General features: G+C 40.4%; 1 protein-coding gene across 7 annotated transcripts in view; it reads right to left on the bottom strand.

Annotated features, from left to right (window-relative positions):
- The window catches only part of LOC101007826 (amyloid beta A4 precursor protein-binding family B member 1-interacting protein), a 128,878-nt gene that overhangs the window by 14,565 nt on the left and 90,676 nt on the right, over positions 1-23,637 (bottom strand). For 6 of the 7 annotated variants that reach the window (XM_031652449.1, XM_031652447.1, XM_021943120.2 and 3 more), the window contains 3 exons: positions 18,901-18,987; positions 16,269-16,412; positions 10,773-10,883 (listed from right to left, as the gene is read on the bottom strand). In XM_031652449.1, coding sequence (XP_031508309.1) covers positions 10,773-10,883; positions 16,269-16,412; positions 18,901-18,987 — 342 coding nt within the window. The remainder of the gene's footprint in view (positions 1-10,772; positions 10,884-16,268; positions 16,413-18,900; positions 18,988-23,637) is intronic. The other variant, XM_021943122.2, reaches the window with a different exon arrangement.

Raw genomic sequence — 23,637 nt, forward strand, 5'->3', positions numbered from 1 at the left:
TTTGGAAAGGGGTTTGAAGATGCTGAAGCCAAAGAGAGTGGCTGACAATGTGGTTCCAGAGGCCATGTTGGAGATGGGAGCCATCTTCTCTGAGATACAGAGTCAGGAGGTAGGAGAGTTACTGCGTGGGATAAATTTAGAAGTAAAGAGGAAGTAAACTGGGACATTCAATCCTGTTCTCTATTTTCTTTTTTAGCCTTCCTTTTTCTCTCTCTTTTTCTTTCTTTCTTTCCCTTCTTTTTTAGAGATCTTGCTCTGTTGCCCAGGCCACAGTGCAACGGTGTGACTGTGGCTCACGGCACCCTCAAACTCCTGTCCTCAAGCAATCCTTCTGCCTCAGTCTCCTGAGTAGCTGGGACTATGGGTGTGCACCACCACACCAGGCTGATTTGTAAATATTTTGTAGAGATGGGCATCTCCCTATGTTGCCTGGCTGGTCTCGAACTCTTGGGGTCGAGTGGTCCTCCTGCCTTGACCTGCCAAAATGCTGGGATTACAAGCATGAGCCATAGTGCCCAGATAATTAAGCATTTCTTTAGGGACAGGATCTCACTCTGTTGCCCTGGCTGGAGCATAGCTCACTGCAACCTTGAATGCAGGCTCAAGCAATCCTCCTGCCTCAGCCTTCTGAGTAACTGGGACTGTAGGTGCATGCTACCACACCCTGCTGATTTAAAAAGTTTTCCTGTAGAGATGGGGTCTTGATATGTTGCTCAGGCTGGTCTCGAGCTCCTGGGCTCAAGTGATCCTTCTGCCTTGGCCTCCAAAAGTGCTGGGATGACAGGCATGAGCCACTGTGCCTGGCCTGAACCATGTTTTAAAGGGCACAATGGTGCAGGGGGCTTTGATCTGCATTCCATCCGTCTGTCCATCCATCGATCCACCCACTCATCTGTCCATCCACCCATCCATTAATCTCTCCATTCATCTGATATGTATCGAGAATTTACAATGTGTCAAATATCACTCCAAGCTCTGGAACACAATAGTGAACACAATAGAAAAAGTCCTTGCTCTCTGACAATTATATTCTACTATGGGAGAAAGCCAATAAAAATACAAAACACTAAAGTAATGTAATTTTCCATTGTGAAAAATACTGTAAAGAAAAATATAGCTGAGTAAGGGGTAGGAAGCAAGTGAGCGACAGGGCAGAATTCCAGCGCTCCTTCCATGATATTCCACTACTTCCTAACAGGTCTCCATAGAAGCATAATTTCTCCTGGAGGATATTTACTTCTGCCCCATTGCATATAGCCCCAGAATGGAATGAGAAAGAATACAGGAAGGAATGGCTTCTATCCATGCACAAAACTGCCTTTATGCGGGCTAAGGAAACTGAACGTGAGTGAGACTGGGAAGCCCCATTGGACTGCAAAAATGGGTGAAACCGCAGTTGGACGGTAAGGGGATAGTTGCCCCTCCCCCGAGCCACTGCAGTACCCACACATGGAAAGTCCCCCCGGACTCACACTCAGGTTTCTTACCATACTGGGTCCCTCTGTGGGAGGCTTGCTTCTGCCTGGGCCTATGGAGAGCACTGTGAGTACCAAGTACCAATGGGACTGAAACACATGAGGCCAGCAAGGGACAAAGAGAGGGGGTGGGGCTAGCAGCAGCCAGGTGGATAAATTTGGCAGCGGCTCACCATCCTTGCCAGATGAAATGATGCACCACATGTGCTGTTTATGCTGTGCTGTGGGAGGCATGGTCCACAGAACCTCTGGATTTTAGAGCCTGACCGGCTTTCCCACACCATCCGGTGGGCCCTCTGTGGGTGTCCCAGGGCCCATGCAGTTTGGACAGTGTATCCTCGGCAGAATTAGTGTAGGATTCGGGTCTAACCTGGACTTAGGAGGCCCTCTAGTGCTGAAATAATATACAATAGTCAATCTGCTCACAATTTCTACATACGCCCACTGAAAAAGAAGGGTCACAAACAAATCCAGACAGGGAAGACTGAAACAAATACCTAATTCAACAATGGGAAGACAGAGCCCAATGTCTATAAGGAGTAAGAATAGCCTAGAAAATATGGTCTCTCTAAATGGACAAAAAGAGGTGCCAGCTATCTGGCAGACAAAGAATTCAAAAATAGCTGTTATGACAAAACTCAGCAAACTTCAAGAAAACACAGAGAAGCAATTCAGAAATTTATCAGAAACATTCATCAGATCGATAGAAATAATTAAAAAAACAAACAAATCCTGGAGCTGAAAAGTATAACAAACAACATGAAACAGAGAACATCAGCTGCAGAATTCATCAAGCAGAAGAATCAGTGAGCTTGAAGGCAGCCTATTTGAAAATACATAGTCAAAGGAGAAAAAAGGAAAAAAATGAGAAGGAATAAAGAAAAAATTACAAGTCCCATGGGACACCATCAAAAGAGCAAATCTACATATCCTTAACATTAAAGAGAGAGTAAAGAATGAAAAGGGATAGAAAGCTTATTCAAATAAATAATAATAGAAAAGTTACCAAATTAGAAGAAAGATACAAATATCCATGCACAGGAAGGTCAAAGGTCACCAACCAGATTCAACCCAAATAAAATACCCCAATGTATATCATAATCAAATTCTCAAAGGTCAAAGACAAAGAGATGTACCTGAAAGCAGCAAGAAAAAAAACAACCACAAATAACACATAAGGGAGTTCTAATACGCCTGGCAGCAGACTTAGCAGAAACCTTGCAGGCCAAGAGAGAGTGGGATAATATATTCAGAGTGATGAAAGATAAAGAAAAGCCTGTCAACCAAGAATACTGTACCCAGAAAAGCTATTCTTCAGAAACGAAGGTGATAAAGACTTTTTCAGCCAAAGAAAGATCTCAAATAAACAATCTAATGATGCATCTCAAGGAACTAGAAAAAATAAGAACTAAACCCCAAATTAGTAGGAGAAAAGAAATAATAAAGATCAGAGCATAAATAAATGAAATAGAGATTAATTTCATTCATTTGGAAAAGAAATATTAAGGCTAAAAGAGGCTAAAAACAAATATTAAGAAAACAAAGAGTAAGTTTTTTTGAAAAATAAATAAAATTGAGAAACCTTTAGTTAGTCTAAGAAAAAAAGAAAGATGACTGAAAGAAAGAAAATGAAAGATGAAAAAAAGACATTACAATTGATACTACAGAAATACAAAAGATCATAAAAAAACTACTATAAATAATTACACACTAACAGAATGGAAAACCTAGGAAAACATGACTAAAATCCTAGATGCATATGATCTACCATGATTGAAACAGGAAGAAATAGAAAACCTAAAAAGACCAATAATGAGTAATGAAATTGAAGCTGTAATAAAAAGGCTCCTATCAAAGAAAAGCCCAGGACCTGATGGCTTCACTGCTGAATTCTACAAACATATAAAGACGAATTCTTCACAAACTATTTCAAAAAACTGAAAAGGAAGAAATTCTTCCAAACTCATTCTACGAGGCCTGCATTACTCCAATTCCAAAACCAGAGATGGACACAACCAAAAAGAAAAGCTACAGGCCAACATCCCTGATGAATGTAGATATAAAAGTCCTCAACAGAATACTAGCAATCTGAATTAAATAGCATATTTAAAAGACCATTCATCATGATCAAGTGGGATTCATCCCAGCAATACAAGGATAGTTTAGCATATACAAATCAATAAATGTGACACATCACATTAACAGAATAAAGATTAAAAACCAAATGCTTATTTCAATAGATGCAGAAAAAGCATTTGACAAAAATTCAGCGTCTCAACAAATTAGGTGTAGAAGAAACATACCTCAACACAATAAAGTTTATATATGTTAAACCCACAGCCAACATCACACAGAATGGGAAAAAATTAGAAGCTTTTCCCCTAGGATCTCAAAATCTAAGGATTCCCACTTTCACTGCTCCTATTCAGCACAGTACTGGAACTCTTAGCGGGACCAACGAGGCAAGAGAAAGAAAGAAAAGGCATCCAAATTGGAAATGAGGGAGTCAAATTGTCCCTGTTTGCAGACAACATGATTTCATATGTAGAAAATCTTAAAGACTCCACCAAAAAAACTGTTAGAACTAATAAACAGATGAACTAAAGTTTCAGGATACAAAATCAGCATACAAAAATTAGTAGCATTTCTATGCAACAGTAGCCAACCATCTGAAAATCAAGAAAGCAATCCCATTTACAATACCTACACAAAAATAAAATACCTAGAAATAAATTTAACCGAGGAGGAGAAAGATCTCTATGACGAAAGCTATAAAACATTGATAAAAGAAGGCGAAGAGAATATAAACAGAAAGATATCCTATGTTTGTAAATTGGAAGAATTAATATTTTTATAATGTCCATGCTACCAGAAGTAATTTACAGATTCAAAGCAATCCCTATCAAAATTATGATGTCAGAGTTCACAGAGAAATAGAAAAAACAATCCTAAAATTTATATGGAAACACAGACTCCAAATAGCCAAAGCAATCTTGAGCAAAAAGAACAAAGCTGGAGGAGTCACACAAACTGATTTCAAGATATACTACAAATCTATAGCAGTGTGGTGTTGACATAAAAACAGACGCATAGGCCAATGGAACAAAACAGAGAGTCCAGAACTAAATCAATGCATTTACAGCCAACTGATTTTAAACAAAGGTGCCCACCCCCCCAAAAGAACAAGAACAAGAAAAACAAACCAAAAACTCACAATGAGGGAAAGATAGTGTCTTCAATAAACAGTGTTGGGTTAACTGGATAACTTCATGCAAAAGAAGGTAACATGACCCCTATGGTGAAAAATCATCTCAAAATAGATTAAATAGTTAATATAAGACCCAAAACTGGCCTGGCGCAGTGGCTCATGCCTGTAATCCCAGCACTTTGGGAGGCTGAGGAGGGCAGATCACCTGAGGTCAGGAGTTCGAGACCAGCCTCGCTAACGTGGTGAAACCCCATCGCTGCTAAAAATACAAAAAATTAGCCAGGAATGGTGGCGTGCTCCTGTAATCCCAGCTACTCGGGACGCTGAGGCAGGAGAATTGCTAGAACCCGAGAGGGGGAGGTGGTAGTGAGCCGAGATCTCGCCATTGCACTCCAGCTTGGGCAACAAGAGCGAAACTCTGTCTCAAAAAAACAAAACAAAACAAGCAAAACAAACAAACCAACCAACAAAAAGAAAGACCCAAAACTGTGAATCTGCATAGCAAGGAAAACAATCAACAGAGTAAAGAGACAACCTACAGAATGAGAAAAAATATTTGCAAATTATACATTTGACTAAGGGTTAATAAGCAGAATTTATAAGGAACTCAAATAACTCACTAGCAAAAAACCCAAATAATCCAATTTTAAAAAAATGGACAAACAACGTGAATAGATATTTCACCAAAGAAGACATACACATGGCCAATAGGAATTTAAAAAATGCTTAACATCACTAACCATCAAGGAAATGCAAATCAAAACTACAATGAGATTTTGCATCATCCCAACTAGAATGACTATGATAAAAGGACAAAAAATAACAAATGCTGACAAGGATGTGGAAGAACAAGAACTCTTATGCACTAATGGCAGAAATGTAAATTAGTTTAGCCATTACGGAAAACAGTATGGAGGTGCCTCAAAAAACTGAAAATACATCTACCATATGATCCAGTATTTCCACTGCTGGGTATATATACAAAGGAAATTAAATCGGTATGTCAAAGAGACATTTGCACTCACATGTTTATTGCAGCACTGTTCACAATAGCTAAGATATAGAATCAACCTAAATGCCCATCAGTGGATGAATAGATAAAGAAAATACAAAAATATTTATATTCCACTCATATGTGAAATCTAAAAAAAATGATCTCATAGGAGTTGAGAGTAGAATAGTGGTTACTAGAGACTGAAGAGAATGGGGAGAGAGGTTTGTCAACGAGTACAGTGTTATAGTTAGGAGGAATAAGTTCTGGTACTTTACTGCAAGGCAGGGTGACTATAGCTAACAATAATGCATTGTATATTTTAAATAGCTAGAGGAGAGGATGTTATGATAAATGTTTGTGCTAATTACCATGATTTGGTCATTACACAATGTTTACATATATCAAAACAACACATTGTGTGTCATAATGTACAATTACTATGTGTCAATTAAAAAGTAAAAGAATAAATACATAGGAAAAAAAGAAAAGCAAATTTCTGCACCCAATCCCAGACTTACTAAATAAAAAACCCTGGGGGCCTAGCAGTCTGTGTCTTAACAATCTAAATGGTTCTGATGCATACTAAAGTTTGAGAAACACTGGTTAATAAAGAGATTTATTTAATACTAGATGGCAATAATAACTACCACTTACTAAGTGCTGATACATTTTTAGACATTGCACTAATGATTTTGTAGGCATATCATATTTAATTCTCAAAAGAAGGGCTGGGTGCTCTCATCTCTTGAAGATGATGCAATGAGGCTTAGCATCTCAATAGTGACCCAGTTACTAGGTGACAGGGCCAGGACTCAGACGCCAATCTTTCTGACAGCACCTCTCATGAACAGCCATAGTCATCAAGCTCATATTGAAGGATAAACTTTAGCCTGGATTTATCAGGCCACGAAATGAAATAATGCAATCTTCTTTTGTTTTGTTTTGTTTTGTTTTATTGAGACAAAGTCCTACTCCGTCACCCAGGCTGGAGTGCAGTGGCGTGATCTTGGCTCACTGCAACCTCCACCTCCCAGGTTCAAGCAATTCTCATGCCTCAGCCTCCCGAATAGCTAGGATTACAGGCGCGTGCCACCATGCCAGCTAATATTTGCATTTTTAGTAGAGATGGGGTTTCATCATGTTGGCCAGGCTGGTCTCAAACTCCTGACCTCAGGTGATCCATCTGCCTTGGCCTCCCAAAGTGCTGGGATTACAGGCATGAGCCACCGCACCTGGCCTAAATCTCTTAACATTCCTCCCTGTATCCTTAATCCCTCTTGCCATCTACATACACATTCTTTGCATTTTGGAAACTGGCTCACCCTAATAAAGAATAGCAAGAGTTTTTACTTTTTTAAAACAGCAGACAAAAAGGGAAATAAGTGACCACAATGTTCATAAACAAATTAGGTTCTCCAAACCTCAACAGTAACCCTTTTACTCAGCAAGTTAATAAGAATTCTCAATATTTTGGGAAGGAACTGAGAAACATGCTTAAGAACAAAATGAGCAGGGTGATTGCACATGAGGAAATTGGCTTCAGAACAGAACTGATCATCATCCTGAGAAAAAAGGAAATACACATTCTGCAAGGGTTGCTCATGACTCTTACTCCCAGATCCATCGATCCTGCTGGTTTCTCCACCTCTGAGCCCCCTTTTTCCTTTGGGGAGATCCTCAACTCTCTCTTGACGACCCAGACCTTGGAGAGTAGGAATTTTTAGAAATTCTAGTTCAATATTCTGGGACCCAGGATTTCTATTCTTGGTGTAATCTCAGGATAACCTCACGTTCTAGGTCAGACAGTTCAAGTCCTGGCGATTGTAGGTCCTCATCCCAAACTTATGTGTCAGTTTGAGAAACTGAGTCCCTCCCCTGTTCACTGTGTCTAAATCCCCGTGCTGGGAACCTCTAGTCAGAGACCTTGTCTTTTTCTTGACAGACATCCCTGCTCTGGCTTCTGGACCCCAGCCCTGGGATTTGGCTCCTGCTTCCTTCTGCTAGACTTTCATCCTGTCTGCCCACTCTGAAGGCCATTTCATCATCAGCTAAGCCATGACTACTACATGAATCCTCATTAGAGTGAGGATACGTTCTAACACTGGGTAGAAAACTTGACCATGTTTAGGAAAAATGAAGATTCCTAGGCTCCATCCTTAAACCCTAACCCTAACCCTAGGTTCCATCATTATTTTGATTTAGTGGGCCTAGGGCCTGGGAACCTGCATTTGTAATGAGTCTCCAGTGACTCTGATTCAGCCAGTTTACTGACCCGCGTTTCAGAAACTTTCTCCAAAACCTTCTCCTGATTTAAGAAGTGTGGGCAGTGCTTTGGTGATAAAGTGTGTTGCAATGCTCCATTTTGGTGATTTATCAGGGTCTTAGGATTCCAAACACGGGAAGACGTGGCTCCAAGGGCAGGTGGCCTTGTGGGAGGGGCAGGGTAGTGGGCAACGCTTCGTGTCCAGATCTCTGGGGGCCTGAGAAACTGTCTGAGAGAACGGCCTCTGAGCCACGCTGCCTGAGTTCTCATTCTGACTTGGCCACTTCCTGGCTGGGGAGTCTCTCTGCACACATACCACATTTATAAAGAAGATGCGATGTCAGTGCTTGCCGTTCTTCTTATTTTTCCTATATCAGGAACAGACAAGGAGGGGCGAGGACCAGAAGCAGGCAGGGCATGCTCCTCATCTCTCTTCCTTCCGACCAAACAGACCTCTCTCACCTCAGGGCTTTCCACTTCCCGTTCTTATTCCTGGAGGGCTCGTACTGCGGGTAATTCTTGCTCCCTCACTTCGCTCACATCTTTTGTCAAATGTCACTTCCTAGAGGGCCTCTCTGTGAACACCCCATCCAAAGGAGCCCTGGCCCCAGCCCTACTTCATATTGCTCCTTGTTACTACCTGACATTACAGTACATAGTTTTCGTTCTTTACCATTTTCCTCATGTTGAATGTAAACTCCATGAGGACAGGAACTATTGTATTTTTTTCATTGCCCCACCACTGTTTCAGGTGATGGGAATGCGGCAGTAAAAATAATAATAATAATAATCCTTGTCATTCAACAATAGTTGTCATTCAACAAAATTTTTTATTTATTTATTTATTTTTTTAATTTCTTATTTTTTTTTGAGACAGAGTCTCTCTCTGTCGCCCAGGCTGAGTGCATATTGGTGGGATCTCGGCTCACTGTAACCTCCACTTCCCGGGTTCAAGCGATTCTCCTGCCTCAGTCGGGACTGGGCTGGGACTATAGGCATGCACCACCACGCCCAGCTACTTTTTGTATTTTCAGTAGAGACAGGGTTTCACCATGTTGGCCAGAATCCTTGGTAGGTGGATTGCCTGAATCCGGGAGTTTGAGACCAGCCTGGGTAATATAGTACAGCCCTGTCTTAACTAAAAATACAAAAATTAGCTGGTGTGGTGGTGCGCACCTCTAGTCCCAGATACTTGAGAGGCTAAGGCAGGAGGATTGCTCTTAAGCCTGGGAGGCTGAGGCTTCAGTGGGCTAGAATCCTTGGCCTCAAGTGATCCATCCGCCTCAGCCTCCCACAGTACTGAGATTACAGGTGTGAGCCACCGCGCCCGGCCGGCATTCAACAAATATTAAATGAATAGATGAATGAGTGAGTGAATGGATCTAGCCTTCTCCCTGCCTTCAGCGCCTTCACAGTCATTATTCTAGGGCTTTTCTTTCTAGGGCAGGCTTCTTGACAGCAGCACTGTTGACATTGGGGGTCAGAGAAGTCTTTGGCATGGAGGTTTTCTTGTGCACTGCAAGGCATTTAGCAGCATACCTGGCCTACTAGATGTCATTAGTCCCTGCTCCATGCCCCAAGCTATGACAATCAAAAATGTCATTAGAATTGGCCGAACAACCCTTGGAGGCAAAATGCCTGGTTGAGAACCACTGGGGGAGTATCAGGCTGACTGAGCTAGTATAATGGTTTTTATTATTAATATTATCCATAAATAGTTAAAAGTGGATGCTTAGGAATTAAAAAAAAAAAGTTAGGACATCTGAATGAAAGCCACTGAATATCCTGAGTCCTTGATAAAGCCAAGAATTTCAACCAATTATTATTTGATGATTACAATAAGTGGTTGTAATTGTTCAGGGAGTCAAAATTACTAAACATGATTGATTTGGCCTGGTTACTGTATTTGACTAAAAAGAAACACAGACAAAAACTTACCATAGTCCTCAATCCAGAGTTCTGTAGGCATACAGAAAGGCTCTAACACATCACATGTGTGGTTGTAACAACTCATCTCCTGATCAGACTGATCTGAGATTCTAATTTTAAAAAATGTAAATTGGCCAGGAGTGGCGGCTCATGCCTACAATCCCAACGCTTTGGGATGCCAAGGTAGGTGGATCTCCTGAGTCCAGGAGTTTGAGACCAGACTGGGTAATATAGTAAAGCCCTGTCTTAACTAAAAATACAAAAATTAGCTGGTGTGGTGGTGTGTACCTCTAGTCCCAGATACTTGAGAGGCTAAGGCAGAAGGATTGCTTAAGACTGGGAGCCTGAGGCTTCAGTGGGCTATGATTGCACTACTGTAGTCCAGCCTGGATGACACAGTGAGACTCTGTCTCAAAAAAACATAAACCATATCTAACATTTGATAATACATATTGCCTTTTGACAATATACACCTTAAGTTTCATGACCCAGTAATTAAAACAATTTTTTTTGTTATTTTCTATACATTTTCTAGGACATCTTGCAAGTTTCTAATTTCCAAAAACTTACTATGTTGGAATGAGCCCAATAAATAAAGAACTGAAAACTTTTTTTAGTCTTATCAATAAAATTATAAATTAATTTGTTTAAAATGTGGAACTTTCATTTTCAGAAGTGAAGAAATCCCCAGACAGATTTACCTTAAAGTTTTAGGTTCAGATAGGAGGCTTTGGGGAAAATGCCCCAAATTGATAGAAATGTTTCCCTCATTGCTATTTTGGTTGAACAATTTCTTATTGTTACACATGTGGCTAACTACATAACATTTAACATTTTCTTCCTTGAAAAAATGATTAACTCAAATTGCTTATAAATCTAAATGAATGACTTCTTATAACATACCTTTAAAACAAAGCAGTAGTCAGTGGGCGCTTTATATTTCATTTTATGCTGAGTCCCATAGTAAATGTTGACATTTTCGAACTGTATAAAACATGCCAGATCTCGAGATGTCTGAAAGACAGGGAAAAAAATAAAACTTCAACTGAGATAATCCAGAGTTGTCCTTCATGGCATAACTAAGGATTACGTTTTAGTAAAGAAAATATTGACTTTTAGGTAATTTATATAAACATCTGCCACGTATGGTTCTTCTCAAAGGCAAGTCTGAAAGGTTGGAATGGAAACAGATATGGCCAAATTGGGGGACAATTTAGTAAGATCTATGCATAAATCTTTCCCAGTATAAAAGATATTGAATGTTCCCAACACAAAGAAAGGATAAATGTTTAAGATGATGGATGTGCTAATTACCTTGATCTGATCACCATACATCATATGTATCAAAACATCACTGTGTACATTGTGCATATGTACAATTATTATTTGTCAGTCAAAAAATAAAATTAATTTTTAAAAAAGAGTACAGCCAAGGAAAATCGGTGCCACTGACCCAGAAATGGAGTGAAAGATTATACTGCTGTTCTAATGCCTATCTGGGGACTCCCAGAGTCAGGATGGACTGTCCTGGAGATGTCATTATTGATGCCGTCGAGACAAGGTGACCGCTTAGCCAGAAATTTCATTTTGACTTTTGCCATTCTAAGTCCGTGATGGATTTTGTGATTGAGCATTAAAAAAAAAAGTCCCCCTCAGGACGAACAATGAGAGATAAACTTATGCTCAGTAAATTAGCACACACTTCATGCACTTCCTCCTGAGAAAAAGGATTTCTTTCACAAGTTCTCTCTACTGCAGGCAGTGTTGCCATGGAAACAGAGACCTCTCCTCCACGGATAACAGGCACTGTGAAGGCTGCAGCCTGTAATCTACATATTTGGTTACACTTCAATTACAAATGTGTTGCATTATTTTTTTCTTTTGCCTTCTATAATTCTTTACCTAGTTAGTGAATAGATTAATAGATGGCAGAACTATTTACACCTTAGTGCACAATTATTTCTTTACATATGCTTGTACATTCTTTTCTTGCAAGATATTTTCTTCTGGATGTTCAAAGTTTACATTCTTAAGTTACAAACTAAGGCATATTAGTCACAATTTAAAAAAAATATATATATATTTAAATAATAAAATGCATATCTTCCTTTACCACCCCTTTTTCTTATTTTGTTCTTTTCTCCAAATGTACCATAGTTAATAGTTTGGTAGTATTCTATTCTGTTCTATTTCCCCACGTTGCCCAGGCTGGTCTTGAATTCCTGAGCTCAAGCGATCCGCCTTCCTTGGCCTTCCAAAGTGTTTGGGATTAGAGCTGTGAGCCACTGTCCCCTGCCTTCTTTTTCTTAACATTGCATCTAGGAGTCTTTCTATATCAAGACACATGAATTAATAGATGACATTCATTTTATGACTGCAGAGAATTCTACTGTACAGGGGTAACGATTTATTTAACTATTCTACTACAGAGGATTAGAAGTTATTTCAATATTTAGCTATTACAACAAATACTGTGCATATGCGCTTATATTTCTGTGAGATAGATTTGTCAAGCATGGAGCTGCCAATTGAAAGGATTTTTCCTCCCTTTTACATTTACATAGATTTTGCTAAATTGTCCCCCAGTTTGGCCGTATGAGTTTCCATTCCAACCTCCTAGGTGTGAGTGTCCCTTTTTCTTACCCACTTCCACCAAAATTTGGATATTATCTATATTGTTTATTGTATCAATCTCATGTTTAATTTACATTTCCTGATTACTAGTGAGACGGAGCAACTTTTAGTTATGCGGTGGCTACCAGTACTTCTTTTTCTGTAAATTTTCCCTTTAATGCTTTGCCATTTTTCTGTAAGTATGTTTATCTTTTTCTTATTGATTTGTTGAAGTCTTTATATTTTATGGATATTCATACTTGTTTATACATGTTGCAAATGTACTCTGTCACTGTAGTCAGTCTTTCACTTCTTGTTTGTTATCTTTGGCCATAAGGTATTAAAAATAACTTTATAAGGTCAAATCTGTCCATTTTTTCCGTTATAATTTTGAGTTTTTATTCTTGCTTAGGAAAGCTTTCTCCAGCTCAAAATTATAAAAACATTAACCTATATTTTCTTTCTTTCCCTCTCTCCCTCCCTTCCTTCCTCCCGGCCTGCCCGCCCTCCCTTCCTTCCTTCCTTCCTTCCTTCCTTCCTTCCTTCCTTCCTTCCTTCCCTCCTTCCTACCTTCTCTCTCTCTCTCTCTCTTTCTTTTTTTTTTCAGGGTCTCATTCTGTCACTTAAGCTGGAGGGCAGTGGCACAAACACGGCTCACTGAAGTCTTGACCTCCCGGGCTCAAGTGATCCTCCCTGATCAGCCTCCCAAGTAGCAGGGACTACAGGCATGTGCCGCCATCCTCGTTAATTTTTTTATTTTTTTTGTAGAGACTGGGTCTCCCTATGTTTCTCGGGCTGGTCTTGAACTCTTGGGCTCAAGCTATTCTCCCACCTGGGCCTCCCAGGGTGCTGGGATTATAGGCATGAGCCACCACACCCAGCGAACCTCTATTTTCTTCTAGAATTTTATACCATGTTTCTCTAAAGATATTTTAACCAATCAATAATTTAGTTTGGTACATGGAATGAGGTAGGAAATTGTATTTCTAAATGGATATACAGTTATTTCAATGCTATTTGTTGAATACCATATTCTTTCCCCACTGCTGTGATATAAAATTCTAACTTTAACTTCTCTTATATTAGATGGCTGTCTGTCGACCTGTTTGTCTCTAGCCGTGCTGTTTTTATCTAATGTTTTGGCACGGCAGGAAATCTACCTTGATGTTCTTCACAATTTTGGGAAGGTCTATTTTGGAACAGCGTCTTTTTTCCATGAATTTTAGAATCAGTCTGTGAATTTCAAGTAAATAAAATCCTACTGATATTTTTATTAAAATTACCTTAAATTTATAGAAAACTGGGAAGAATTAATAACTTTTCATTTAGCAACATGGTACCTTTCTTTTCTTTTTCTTCTACTTTTTTTTTCTTTTTTCTTTCTTTTTTTTTTTTTTGAGGTGGAATCTCACTCTGTCACCCAGGCTGGAGTGCAGTGGCGTGATCTTGGCTCACTGCAATCTCTGCTTCCCGGGTTCAAGCAATTCTTCTGCCTCAGCCTCCCAAGTAGCTGGGATTATAGGCGCCCGCCACCATGCCTAGCTAATTTTTGCATTTTTAGTAGAGACGGTGTTTCACCATATTGGCCAGGTTGGTCTCAAACTCCTGACCTCGGGCCTGCCTCGGCCTCCCAAAGTGCTGGGATTACAGACGTGAGCCACCGCGCCTGGCCTGCAATATGGTACCTTTCTATTGATTCAGTTCTACTTCATTCCTCTTAATAAATTTTAAATTTTATGCCATATAGATCTGGAACATTTCTTGTTAAGTTTATTGTTAGGAATTTTGCATTTTCTGTTTCTAGTCTGCATGGATTCTTTTGCATTGTAGTTTGCATTATATATAGTGTTTGTGTAAAGAAAAACTTTCTTAGTTAATGTATTTATTTGGTTCTAACAGTTTTTCAGCTGAGTATCTCATATTGCTGGTAGACGATCATGTCAACTGTGAAAAATCAGTCTTTGCCTCTTCTTTTCTATTGGTTATACTTATTATTCTTCTCTTTAATGTACTAGTTAGTTCCTCAACCCAGTGTTAATGGTAACAGTGAGAGAAGGTATTCTTGTCCAACTCTACTGTAAACACTTTTTTTTTTGGAGACATAGTCTTGCTCTTTCATGCAGGCTGGAGTGCAGTGGCATGATCTCAGGCCACTGCAACCTCCACCTTCCAAGTTCAAGTGATTCTCATGCCTCAGTCTCCCCAGTAGCTGGGATTACAAGTGTGCACCACCACACCCAGCTAATTTTTGTATTTTCAGTAGAGATGGGGTTTCACAATGTTGGCCAGGCTGGTCTAGAACTCCTGGCCTCAAGTGATTCATCTTGCCTCAGCCTCCCAAAGTGCTGGGACTACAGGCATGAACCACCACACCTGGCCAAATGTAAACACTTTTAATTCTCATCACAGAGTATATTGTTTGCTATATGTTTATTTATATGTACCATTTATATTCAAATGCCTAAGACATAAACATTTCAAAAAGAACACAAATTATTTGTGGGTCAGTTGTGAGGTGCCCAGCGTGGGACTGGAATGAGATGACAGAGATGGGAAAGCATCAGATCTAAGGCCGGGAGCAGAGTGGAAGAGGCTAAGGAGAACAGTAGCTGTCCTGGACCAAGAGTTAGCCATAATGCCCATCCTGCCTTCCGGCAGAGACAAGAGTCTCCTTACTGGAGGTAGCGGACCTGGACGTTCACCATAACTTCATCGGCTTGGAAGTGTGGGTTAAGCTTTATCAGAGGAAGTTGGCAATGCATGAATATACCACTGGTGGTGCCCTGCATTTGGAAGGGAAGGCAAAATGCTTCTGCGTACCCAAGATACAGATTAAACATATATTAATGGTGAACAAAAGAGTGAAATGTCCTAATCCTCTAAGAAAGATCTTAGAGAGACTTGATGGTCAGAATAAGAGTTAAAATTACATTTCAAGGAATAATTTATTACATATAAATTTGAGGCAATAATCCCAAATCACCAAGTAAAAGTTAAATGATGTCTAAAATATCCTGCTAAATTAAGCAGGGAAATTCAGAGTACACCTCAGAGAACGATTTAAAAATATTCAGAGTCTAAGGACTAAAATCTCAAGGAAAATCTAGTCCAGAGCCGGTGCAGTGACTCATGCCTGTAATCCCAGCACTTGGGAAGGCTGAGTGAGGCGGGCGGATTGCTTGAGTTCAGGAGTTCAAGACCAGCCTAAGAAACATGGTGAAAACCCATCTCTACAAAAAATATGAAAAATTAGCTGGCCGTGGTGCCATGCACCTGTAGTCCCAGCTACTTGGGAGGCTGAGGTGGGAGGATGGCTTGAGCCTGGGAGCCAGAGGTTGCAATTAGTCAAGATCATGCCACTGTACCCCAGCCTGTTGGTTAGAGTGAGACTCTATCTCAAAAGAAAAAAGAAAAAAAAAATCTTATCAAGACTTCTAATATCTCTATGATTCCAGATAAAATAAATTTAACTATAATGACTATAGAACTACAGGGGTAAAAAGTCCTTGGAAATAGATAGGTAAAGAAACAAAATAATCTCTAGAAAAGTGCTTTTGCCATCATTTTTGAAACCTGACTTTAAAATAGATAAAATACTTTTACCTTCAAGAGAGCTACGGAAAAACTCAAGAAGATTTCAGTAATACTGTCCTATTTGTATACATGTTGCAGGATTATGGAATCTGCAGCAACAGCGAATGTATTTCACTTGCCACGTAAGGATTTCTTTAGTTTCACGCTCATGAAATGCTTTATTGCTAAGTGTTTTTTTTTTTTTTTTCTGACCTTAGTCTTCCCTTTGGGTACATAATAAATTCCAGAAGCCCGTAAAAGAAAATAGCGCCTTTTCCAGGATTTCTTTCCATCTTCTTTCAAATAAAGAGCTCCTTCCAGTTCTGGTACAATGATAGATGTTCCACAGAAACTTTCCTGAAATTGAGATTCCGACGACACAAGACACACACGAAAGATAAAGCACGCATTTTTATTCACATTTAAACAAACTCGCAAATTAGCTTTTAAACTAAAAGTCAATTGTGTGTACAGCTCTGATCGAATGCATATGTTTATATTATATGCTATTTGCCAGAAAAGGGGAAGAATCACACATCGGTCAAGAATCCTGGCTCCTGAGTTACGCCTCAAGGCCTCCTCACCACTTAGCTCTGTGACTGTGGGCCATTAAACCTCAGTCCACTTACTTGTCAAAATGGAATAATAATAGCCCAACTTCATAAGGTAGGTACAGTCTTGGCATATTGTAAAAGTAAGCATTTAATAAAAGCAATTAATGTTATTATAAAATGGAAGACAGAAAAATTATTACTTTCCTGGTAAGTAAAATAGTTACTATTTCATTGCTTGTAAGTAGAACAATTATTATATATAATTCAACACATAAAATTGGGGAGGATAGTTAACGGGTACAAAAGAATAGAAAGAATGAATAAGACCTACTATTTGAAAGCAAAGCAGGGTGACTACAGTCAATAATAACTTAATTGTACATTTAAAAATAACTAAAAGAGTGTAATTGGATTGTTTGAGGGGATGGATACCCAATTCTCTATGATGTGATTATGTCACATTCCTTGCCCATATCAAAATATATTATGTGTCCTATAAATATATACATATTATGTACCCACAAAAATTAAAAATAAAAAGAATAAAAATAAATAAGTTAATATTTTATTTTTGGGATAGTTTTCAAAGAAGGAAGAAGGCAGTTATTAATACATCAGTATCAGAAAAGAATAACAAAGCACATCTAGATGTAGATTTTTAAATCTCAAAACTTGCATAGAATTACAGAATTCTTAATAAATTTTGTCTTAAAAATCAATAGAATAAAATTATATATTATTCTATTTTACAATTCAAATAGTCAAATTTATATTTCACTTTCTTTTTTATAACTTTCAATATCTTCTCATTTAGTTTCATAAATGCGAAATAACTGGATTTTGCATCCTCCAAGTACATTTTTATGTAGTAGAGCTGGAAAACATTTCTGTTCACACTCCCCAATTTCTCCCCAAATTTGGCTAGTATTAGTCATCCTGTTAATAATCTCTTAAATTCAGGTTTTGACCCCCATTAGACAGCAGGATAATGATTTTTCATAGCACAGCACGCTTTGTATTTTCTTTTACATGCAGCTGTAAAACATTGCTGAAGTCCTGGGACAAGGACTCTCTTGTTGTGCCTCCCTGGGAAATGCCCGCTGTGCTCATGCTCCCAGGAACCAGAACCTGCAACACCTGAGCTCAGCATCTTGGGAGTGGCAGCTGGCTGTGGTAGCTGCTTTCTTTGGTATTGGGCTGTGAACGCAGGCAGGCAATAGACATGCGCAAGGTCTGGACGGAACCTTAGTGAACGCGAGAGGGCGCTCTTCAGCATGAGCCAATTGGCTCCAGGTAATGGGGCCGAGGGCATCACCAGGTCTTCTGATTTTTCAAGGGAGGTCCAAAATTTACTAACTCAGGAAAAGGTCCATGGATTGTCTCAGGGAAATACAACCTGGGCAACTCTAGCATGGCCATTTGTGACTTGAGATCTGGCACTCATTTCAGCTGCGTTATGTGCTGCAGAGCCTCGATTTTTTTTTTTTTTTTTTTTTTTTTTTTTTTGAGACTGGATCTTGCTTTGTTGCCCAGGCTGGCCTTGAGCTCCTGGACTTAAGTGATCCTCCCACCTCAGCTTCCTGAGTAGCTGGGATTACAGGTGTGTGCCCCCATGCGAGGCTCAGAGCCTTGATTTTTAGCACGTGAAAACTCACTACAAGTTTCCAAACAATCAATTGCCAAATGAACTTCTGGAACACGCCCTAATAGTGTCATCACAGACATCTGTATGGTCATCAACACAGTGCTTTCGCCAGCTCCCTGAATCTCTGTGATGATTCAATACAATTCGGAAACTGAGGCTCTCAGGGGGGCGGGGACTGTCCCATTAGCAAATGAACAGTGTTGGGCAGGGCCACCTCCTGTAACGGGTCCCTGACTCCGAATCTCATGCTTCCTACCACATCTGAGATGTTGGGAGAGCATCTTAGAGGTCCCTTTAAATAAGATTTGGAAGTCTTATGTCTGACTTCCGTGGAGCACTTAAGTGATGAAACATATGGAATGCCAGAAGATGAGTTTTATGAGGATTTGTCAAGTCTTTTTAAAAGTCAAGAATTATGAATCCCACTTCATTTGTCTAAAGCCACATGTTGTAACAAATGACTCAAAAAAGAAAAACAGTTGAATGATCTAAACAGCTCTAATTTAGTAATAATTTGATTTTAACACCCCAAATTGAAATTTCAGTGTGTCTTTAGATTTTTCCATTGTTCTGGGAAGAAAATGACTTAAAAATAGATAGAGCAAACGTCATTCTCTTTTCTTCCATTCTGCAAAATTAACCTTACCTCGAGTAAGGATTCCTTGTTCTTAGCATTCATTTTCTCACTGGTTTCCTTGCTTTCTTTTTTTCCTCTGTTATCCAAGTAGAAATTCTAAATAAAATGTTAAAAGATCAGATCAGTAAGTGTTCATTACCATGCTAGACGCTGCAAGGAACTCACAGTCTTGCAGGAAAGAAGATGTTAATTGTGTGAAATAAACAGGGAACCAGAGCATACGCTATCTATCAATCATCAGGGCCTTCCCAAATGCTGATACCGCATGGCAAGGCAGGAGTGAAACCTCCTCACTCTCCCATAGTGTACAATCGATCAAAAAATGAAGATAGAAAACAGTAGTGAAAAATACATCATTTAATTGCTGAAGTCCATGCGTGCACCATGCATGTTAAATGCTGGAAGCTGGAAGTCCTCAAGGCACTGGCAAGAGCTGGAGGCTGGAGTGAAGGTCAAGCTCATGTCCTATGCTCAAGAGGGGAACTGCTCTGGCAGGCAGATGCCACATGGCAGCTCAAGGCCTTGTAGGGTAGCAGGATTCTGGCTTATCAAGAGAATCCAGAAATATAGATGTTAGTAAATGTTAGCGACCTCTTTTATTTTTTAAAAGAACTGCCTGGGTTAATCACAACACAAGGTTTACTATTTAGCAACTTCTAAGGACAGAAAGAAGCAGAAAGGGCATTTCTGGAAAGAAAACCAGCCTAAACAAAGACAGGGAGGACTATGAGCTAAAAGCACTCATAGGCTGGGTGTGGCTCACGCCCATAATCCCACCACTTTGGGAGGCTGAGGCAGGAGGATTGCTTGAGCCCTGGAGTCTGAGACCAGCCTGGGCAACATAGTAGGACCCTGTCTCTACTAAAAATAATAATAAAAAAATTAGCTGGGCATGGCGGCATGCATGCCTGTAGTCTCATCTACTCGGGAGGCTGAGGCTAGAGGACTGCCTGAGTCCAGGAGTTCGAGGCTGCAGTGAGCTATCATCACGCCACTGCACTCCAGCCTGGGAAACAGAGTGAGGCCTTGTCTCAAAAAAAGAAAATAAAAAAATAAAAGAACTCACAAGTGGATTCGTGGTCTCTGAGCATGGTTTGTATTAATTTCTGGATCATACTTTGTTAATACTGAATATCAACGGGATGGCTAAAAATAAAGTGTGTGAGTTTCCAAAAAATCACGAGCACTCAAGGACTAATTTTTACACAATAAGCGCAGCTGAGGTAACCATATGCACAGTGAAGATAATGAGTGACCACTGTTATAGTTAAAGTGCTGAGGATTTTATGTAAAAACATGGAGTTTTACAAAATCATACATAACAAATGTATTAAAGGCAGACAATGTATCACAGAAGCACTGTGACTAAATTAAGGACCCTCCCGAATCTAGGCACAAGTGTTTATTTACACCATAGGAGTGTTTCTCCAAGTATAACTCCCAGACCACCTTGAAACTTGATACAATGCATGTTCCTGGGTTACACTGGAATCTCTGGGATGAGGCCTGGAAATCTGCATTCCAATATGCTTTCCAGATGATTTTTTTGCACACTGAAGTTTGAGTTTTTCTTTTCGTTTGCTTTCTTTTTTAGAGACAAGGTCTTGCTCTGTTACCCAAGCTGGAGTGCAGTCACATGATCATAGTTCACTGCAGCCTTGAACTCCTGGGCTCAAGTAATCTCCCTCACTCAGCCTCCTAAGTAGCTGGGACTACAGGCATGGTGGCACATGCCTGTAGTCCCAGCTACTTAGGAGGAAATACGTCAAGTACAATTTTGTTTTTTTGAGACACAGTCTTGCTCTGTTGCCCGGGCTGGAGTGCTGTGGTGCAATCTTGGCTCACTGCAACCTCTGCCTCCCCGGTTCAAGGGATTCTCTTTCCTCATCCTCCCGAGTAGCTGGGATTACAGGTGTGCACCACCCTGCCCAGCTAACTTTTTTTTTTTTAGTAGAGATGGATTTTGCTATGTTGGTCAGGCTGGTCTCAAATTGATCCCTCAGCCTCCCAAAGTGCTGGGATTACAGGCATAAACCACCATGCCTGGTCAAGTACAATTCTTTTGGTAATTCTTATTGAAAAAAGTTTATTTTAATATGTTTTTCCAAGACTTTTAAACTTTTACTTGTTATTTGAAAGGATGTTAGTGCAGTCATAATATAGAATTCAGAAAACTATTTAAATTTTAAATGTTTTGCTTGAAGACCACGACTAGCCATATTAGGTAGCACCTGCCAGAAACCTGTGCTAAGGCTTTACAGGCATGATTTCATTTCATCCTCACAAGAACCCGATAACACAGGTACCACTGCCCTTGTTACTTTACAGACGACGAAACAGAAGATTAGGTGATTTTCCCAAGGCCGATTAGTGGCAGAACGTCGAGTTATTAAATATATATATATATTTTTTTGAGATGGAGTCTTGCTCTGTTGCCAGGGTGGAGTGCAGTGGTGCGATCTCAGCTCACTGCAACCTCCAAATTCCAGGTTCAAGCAATTCTCCTGCCTCAGCCTCCCAAGTAACTGGGATTACAGGCATGCACCACCACGCCTGGGTAATTTTTGTATTTTTAGTAGAGACGGGGTTTCACCATATCGGTCAGGATGGTCTCGATCGCCTGACCTTGTGATCTGCCCACCTCGGCCTCCCTAAGTGCTGGGATTACACACATGAACCACCATGCCTGGCCAAGTTATTAAATACTTTTTCTCAGCATTAAAATTCTCTGAGTACAGAGCCAGGCACAATGGCATGCACCTATAGTCCCAGCTACTCTAGAGGCTGAGGCGGGAAGATTGCTTGAGCCCAGGTGTTTGAGTCCAGTCTGGGCCACATAGTGGGGCCCTGCCTCAAAAAAAAAAAAAAAAAAAAAAAAAAAGAAAGAAAAAGAAAGCTTTAAGTACCATAGGGGAGAATCTAGCACAACAATGTGAATGTACTTAGTACCACAGAAGGGTACACTTGAAAATGGTTAAGATGATAAGTCCTGTGTTACATATATTTTTCCACAATAACAAAAAATGTGATCCAACACGAGTTTGCCCTTTCATACAAGAGTGATTTCAGGGTGCTGCTAGAAAGCAAACCTTGAGGCTGGGTGTGGTGGCTCAAGCCTGTAATCCCAGCACTTTGGGAGGCCGAGACGGGCGGATCACGAGGTCAGGAGATCGAGACCATCCTGGCTAACACGGTGAAACCCCGTCTCTACTAAAAAAATACAAAAAACTAGCCGGGTGTGGTGGCGGGCGCCTGTAGTCCCAGCTACTCGGGAGGCTGAGGCAGGAGAATGGCGGGAACCGGGAGGCGGAGCTTGCAGTGAGCCGAGATCGCGCCACTGCACTCCAGCCTGGGCCACAGAGCAAGACTCCCGTCTCAACAAAAAAAAAAAAAAAAAAAAAAAAAAAAAAGAAAGCAAACCTTGGCTTAGGAAGGCCAGATATTTGAATCATGTATGATGAATTGGAAGCATGAACAGAGAGCATAGTGAAGACTCCAAGCCCGGGGGCGGTGGCTCACGCCTGTAATCCCAGTACCTTGGGTGGCCGAGGTGAGTGGATCACCTGAGGTCAGGAGTTCGAGACCAGCCTGGCTAACACGGCGAAACCCTGTCTCTACTAAAAATACAATTATTTGGGTTTGGTGGTGGGCGCCTGTAATCCCAACTACTAGGGAGGCTGAGGAAGGAGAATCACTTGAGCCTGGGAGGTGGAGGTTGCAGTGAGCTGAGATTGTGCCACTGCACTCCAGCCTGGGTGTTCCAGAAAAAAAAAAAAAAAAGAAAAGAAAAGAAAAAAAAGACTCCAGAGCAAGTGTTTGTCATCATCTGGGAAAGACAGAACATTTGTCACTCTCTGCAGGGAAGAACCTGTCTAAACCGTGAAGGGCCACATTTCACCAGGGTGCCCTAAAGAGGCAGGATACGTAGCTGTACCTTTCTCTGAGAACTTTCTCTGACATGCTTCTGACTTTTTCAGCTCCAGAATTTCCTTCTAAGTGACCATGCTACACTATTTTTGTTTTTTATTTTAACGAAACAGCAAAAAACACAAAGTAAATCTGTGCTAGAGGAGGGCAGTCCTTAGAATAAGAATAATTCTTAGAATAATAAGACTGATTGCTTTCGGATCGGAACTTCCGCCTGTGGTGTGGGCGCCCACTCAATGCGGGCTGCTCTGGAGAAGTAGTGAGCAGAACTCAACATTTAGTCATTATATCCTGCAAATGGAAACTGGGTAAACCTGAGTCGAATAATAAAGGAACTTCAAAATGGGAAATGAGACTCTTGGTCACAGCTTGCTGTCTTTTCTCACAGCTTCTGGGAGTGCAACATTTGGGAACAGCTGGATAGGAAAGAAACAGCAAATACTTTTTAAACATCTTCTTGGAATAAAGAGTAAATCAAGCAAACAGTTATCAGGTCATGAAGAAATATTTGCGAGTGCCCTTTGTACATGTAAAACATCCCTGTTCTTTTTTTGGGGAGGGACATGATCTCACTTTGTCACCCAGGCTGGAGTGCAGTGGCGTGATCATAGTTCACCGCAACCTCCGCCTCCCAGGTTCAAGCAATTCTCCCACCACAGCCCCACAAGTAGCTGGGGCTACAGGCACATGCCACCACGGTCAGCTAATTTTTAAATTTTTTTGTAGAGATGGGGTCTTGCTATGTTGTCCAGGCTGGTTTCAAACTCCTGAGTTCAAGTGATTCACGTGCCTTGGCCTCCGAAAGTGCTGAGATTACAG

This window comes from Papio anubis, chromosome 11, assembly GCF_008728515.1.
Source record: "Papio anubis isolate 15944 chromosome 11, Panubis1.0, whole genome shotgun sequence".
In the NCBI taxonomy this organism is placed as follows: Eukaryota; Metazoa; Chordata; class Mammalia; order Primates; family Cercopithecidae; genus Papio; species Papio anubis.